The sequence below is a fragment of the Carassius carassius genome, chromosome 24, assembly GCF_963082965.1.
Source record: "Carassius carassius chromosome 24, fCarCar2.1, whole genome shotgun sequence".
Taxonomy (NCBI): domain Eukaryota; kingdom Metazoa; phylum Chordata; class Actinopteri; order Cypriniformes; family Cyprinidae; genus Carassius; species Carassius carassius.
Window position 1 is genome coordinate 979,667 of NC_081778.1, and position 5,032 is coordinate 984,698.

Below are 5,032 nucleotides of genomic sequence, written 5' to 3' on the forward strand. Positions count from 1 at the left end.
CAACTAATTCTCTTGCCCTTTTCACTTAGAGACGCGCCCCGGTGAAAAAGCCTCCGAGTGCAGAGGAGCTCCAGAAATTGAGGGGTCCGTGTCAAGATGAACATTTCAAATGATCTCAGCTTCTACCATATAACCTGCCTGTCTGCAGAGCTCAAGTGCTGGTCAGGGTAAAGGATTTGGCGCTTCGATAATATTATCAGAGGCAGAGAGAGGGTAGAAATCGATAGAGTGAAGTGAATGATGACTGAAAACATCCCAATTACAGGCTGATTATGGCGGGTTAATGGGGCTCATCCAGCGCTGTCTTATGGCTCCTGAGGGCCTCATCTCACCCATCAGAGGACGGGAGAGAATGATAAACACTTACTGGGGGATTATTACAAAGCCAAACACAGTGAACACGAAACAATCACTGCTGAGAACATCGTATGCATTATTTAGAGTGGACAGTCGATCCATTCGTATTGGTATGCCATTACTTCGGCCTAATGAGAAAAAGAATAAAAAATAAATAAATTAATAAATTACATTTAAATAAAATAAAATAATATAATAATAAGCTTTTTTTGTAATTGAAAATTAAATCTATGTAGTAGTACATTTAATGATGCAAATGCCAAATTACAAGATGAAATGTTGCGACTTTCTACTTTTTATTGACAAATAAAAATAAGAATTATTATTAGAAATGAAAAATAATATGCATATTAAAGTAGGCTGCATTTGTCACTGAATTGAGTTCAGCACCAGGGACAGCGACTCTGATCGACACACTGAACACAAGCTGAGAAAAGTCCACCATTTATTATTGTGAGCAGATTTGAACATTCCCCGTTTCGAGGAGATCTGTGCATTTGTGTGATGCTTTCTTAACAGTGACACTTGTGAGTCGTTGCAACAAGGTCCGAGTTCGTCTAAAAGAATGAACAATAAAAACTAGCAACATATGCATGCCAAAGAAATGATAAAAGCCGGAACGAAACTGGGCTGTAAACTTTTTTCAGTCTTTTGGAACATAAACTCTAGTTAATTTACTTAATCTGAACGTGCGCCAACCAAACCAATAAATATATATATAAACCAACCCCTCGCCAGTGAGATGTCAACACAGCAATAAACATACATTTCCTCATGGTTTTACGTAACAAAACGTATTTTGGGCCACAGTCTGGTATTTGTTTGTGAACTGAAAGCGTAAACAGCTATTCCAAACAGTCTGTTCGAGAGTCATTTGGTGTGCTAGGAACAGAATATTTTATTTACCCCCTTCGGAAATATGATACTGTCCTTGCTTGGCTCTTGCTGTTGTGTTTTTATCACGTTGTTGTGGTTGTTCCCTACAGAGCGTCCAAGGGCTCCAGTCTCTAAGATCGACCCTTTGGTCGAGGTGGTCCAAGAAACCGTAGTGTTCGTCTGTGCTTGATTCAATGAGCTGTGTCTAAACAAGGGGTCGTGAAAAACTCCATCTACCCAGTTTCTGAGAGTCGTGACAGGTGAGTCCTGCTGTCTCTCCAGGCCGCTGACAGGTGAGGAGGCGGAGGGCGATGGCTGACAGCGAAGCATACATGAGGAGTACTCTGTCGCAGTCTGGGCCAGAGACCAGATGCGGGGTTTGCTGTCCAGTAACGGATGACCCTGCTGCTGGAAGCAAGTTTTGCTGTGCCGAAGCTCGTGCTCACAGTCTTCCGCTGTGCTTTTCAAGCAGCTTTTGGTGAGATCGCGCTCTGCTTCGAGCAGACCGGGGATGGAGAGCTTTGGAGACGCATCTTTGAGGCGGTCGTCGGTGGTCGCCATGTGCGCGTTCATGTGGAAGCGGTGCTTGAGTTCACACTCTGAGCTCTCAGACTCGATGGTGTCGAAGTCGTCCAAATCACTCAGCTGCAGCTCCTTGTCCTCTCGACTTTTGCTCTCTGTTCAAAAATAGCGGTAGAAAATAAGTGGAGAGCGAGAGACAACAAAACATACAGGCCTGTGCATTAGGCTTCTGAACAGCCGAAACTACTGTTGTTTTTAATATTTTTTATTATTTATTTATTAGCATTATACAACGCTACACAAATAATAAGGGTTTGTATAATAAAATAGTTAGCAATACAATGCTTTTGCATGCCTTCCATCAGACCTTTCGAAAGTTTGCGCTTTCAGTAATATTCTTGAGAACTTGAGATGGCTCAGTGTCATTTTCTCAGAATAAAAACATAAAAAAACTGGGTCAATAGGCCTAATAATCATCTACATTGATATGACAGAATAGACTAGTGAAGAATGGAGTAGAGCTGACCGTCATCGTTGGTTTCACTCTTGATTTGCTCTTCTTGCGACCCATCCTCATCATCATCCTCATACTTCTTATCATCTGAGCCCTTGTTTCTCGGTGGCCATGTCATCTTGTTCTCCTTCTTGAGTCTTCTTCTGGCGTTGGCGAACCAGGTGGACACCTGCGTGAGGGTCATCTTGGTGATGATGGCCAGCATGATCTTCTCTCCTTTGGTGGGGTAGGGGTTCTTCCTGTGCTCCTGGAGCCACGCTTTCAACGTGCTCGTGGTCTCACGCGTGGCGTTCTTCCTTCTGCTTCCACCCTCCATAGACCCGTATCTGTGGCACGAAAGAAAGGTGTGGTGGGAAACGTTTTTGCAGTGCAGCATAGAAATGCAAAGACTTTTATTTCCTTAGGCCTATACACTCGATTTTTTTTTTTTTTTTTTTTTTTTTACAGAGCGAATAAATTGCTTGATCGAGTGCACTGGCCGAGTGTCTGTCCATTAAAGCACTTCAGGGGAAACCCTGAAGGCTAAACCGTTAGGTGCATGATATAACATCAAATATACATCAAAGACAGTGACCTGGAACTCAAGGACAATTATGTTATAATTGGTTTAGTGGAAAGAAAAAGAAAAAAAATGAGGAGGGGGAAAAAACACCCTTGCATTCAAATGATTGCGCTAATTATTGCATCAACATGTTGAGCGCAGCCCATGAAATTGATCCAGCTGAACAGAGTCATGTTCATTGTCAATCAGAAGCCTCTTAATGAATCTCATTCAGTACCTGTCATACTGGTACTGTCCCAGGGTGGGATCGTAAGGGTAGTATGCGGCAGCCTGTGTTATACCCGCATGCGCAGAAGCACTTCCATCTTTGGCATCAAACGTTCCCTGGAAATAAATACAAGAGCTGTCAGCAATTAAACTTTACATTTGCCATGCTTGTTAATATAACCACGCTAATGAGCAAAATATGACGCTTATCCTAGACTTGGAGCCCATGGAACATAGAAAACAGTCCATGAGACTCATCAGTTCTGCAATAATTTCATGCAGTTCGTTAATGTTCTTATTTTATAAAATGTCCCCTTTCTCTGATGTAGAAACACATTCCTTATACAGAGTTTAGGTGATCTTAACATCGCGTTTCACTGCCAGAATGCATGCTGTTATAATGGTTAATAACTGCGCGTGTTCTAAACTCACCAAAGAGTAGAAAGCGGACGCGTCAGCGCCGTAGGTGACATAGTTCCCGTAGCCCTGGCCGCCGGTGTAGGGGCTCCCGTAGACTCCCAGCGCGGCGGCGGAGCTCAGCTCGTGTCTGGCGGTGGCCAGCAGTCTGCTCTCGTACACCGGACAGTAAACGGGCGTCTGCGCGGTCGAGTCCGAGATGGATCTGGTGCTCGACTCGCAGCAAGATGTCAGGGAGTTGGTGGTCATGAGGAACTGGAACATTTGGAAATTTCACAGCATAAACAAACCTGTACGAGTTTGCAAAACGGCGAAAATGAGGTGCAAGTTGATTTTTGGCATTGGTCACCGTCAGCCCCCACAGGACGATGCACTTTATGGATCATGGCCAAAAGGCAACTGTTGTCCTCCTTCCCCCTGTCATCGCATCTGCACGTTTGCATGTGTCTGCGGCTCGAGCGCGTGTTTGTAGATTTATAAAATGATAAGCGCAGAGGGAAGCCCAGCGCAGAAACCCGATTAAACCTGTATCTGTATCGCCTTCAAACCCGCGGCGCGCGTGAGCGCCTTTCACCTTTTAACCATCCGAAGCGATGTAAGAATAAGCGCTCGACTCTTACCTGAGGTGCAGAAGAGTAAGGATATCCGAACTGAGGATAGGACATCGTAGAGTGCTCCCTGTGTGCCGGAACGCAGGCGAGACTGCAGGTCTGCTGTGTTTCAGTGCACCGATTGATTGGTAAAGCATAAAGCTGCCGGACGCTTATAGGGCGAAGCGCAATACCATCATGTTTAATTTGCTTAAACTCCTTCCTGAGAGTGCTCGACAGATGGATGCTCTCCTATAGCACTATTGAACTTCTACAACACAGCCGCGCGCATCGTCAAGCATTTGTTGAATTGCCGTCTTTGATGTCAGAAATACATATTTTGCGTTATAAAAACTAGTATTAAACACGTCAGCCCAGATGCGGGTTGTTTTAAACGCCGGTGGCTCTGACGTCAGAAGAAACCCAGTCAAAATGACCAGACTCTAACTTTAATATGCATTTCTCTGGATAAAAATCCCAACGAGTGACAGAGGGGCGGGGGTGAATTTTTAAGGCACAGTGGACTTGTAATTGAGTTTATCAATTAAACCGAGCTTTGAAAAAGAGCTTGCACTTCTAAAATCTGACGATCAAACCATATCTTTTGTCTTAATGCTTTTGCACGCGCCTTTTTATCTCAGGTTTATCAGGAATTAAATACATGATCCAACGTTTTTGCCTGTATTAACAAATACCTACAGTTTTTACCTTTGATTTAGATATCATAAATCATATCTATTTCACAATCAGCTGCAGGGCCGGCGCAAGCTCAAATGCCACTCTAGGCAGAGCACGATCGATCATGCCGCCCCCACCTCACATTCACAATTAGGGATCCTTAAGATGCATGTAACATTTTTTTTTTATCTATGAAATTACACTAAAATAAAAACGTGCAAGCATGTTCTCAGAGTTTTTTTTTCATTCTGCAAAAAGGTGAAAAGGGTGCACAATGCCACAGCTGCATATAATTTCTGTTTTATAGTG

General features: G+C 43.7%; 1 protein-coding gene across 1 annotated transcript; it reads right to left on the bottom strand.

The window, feature by feature from the left end:
• Positions 1–784: 784 nt before the first annotated feature.
• On the bottom strand, positions 785–4,580 carry LOC132103543 (iroquois-class homeodomain protein irx-4-A-like). Its single transcript, XM_059508654.1, has 5 exons — positions 4,076–4,580; positions 3,471–3,710; positions 3,049–3,155; positions 2,282–2,595; positions 785–1,910 (listed from the first exon to the last, which is right to left on the bottom strand). The coding sequence occupies exons 1-5, from the start codon at positions 4,118–4,120 to the stop codon at positions 1,240–1,242; spliced, it is 1,377 nt and encodes a 458-aa protein (XP_059364637.1). The 5' UTR covers positions 4,121–4,580; the 3' UTR covers positions 785–1,239.
• Positions 4,581–5,032: the final 452 nt, after the last annotated feature.

Excerpts from the sequence above, each read along its gene's own strand:
- LOC132103543 (XM_059508654.1), bottom strand. The coding sequence starts at position 4,120 with ATGTCCTATCCTCAGTTCGGATATCCTTACTCTTCTGCACCTCAG. Across the intron at positions 3,711-4,075 it reads CTTACTCTTCTGCACCTCAG|TTCCTCATGACCACCAACTC; the intron begins GTAAGAGTCGAG and ends CAAATGTTCCAG. Across the intron at positions 3,156-3,470 it reads CGTCCGCTTTCTACTCTTTG|GGAACGTTTGATGCCAAAGA; the intron begins GTGAGTTTAGAA and ends ATTTATTTCCAG.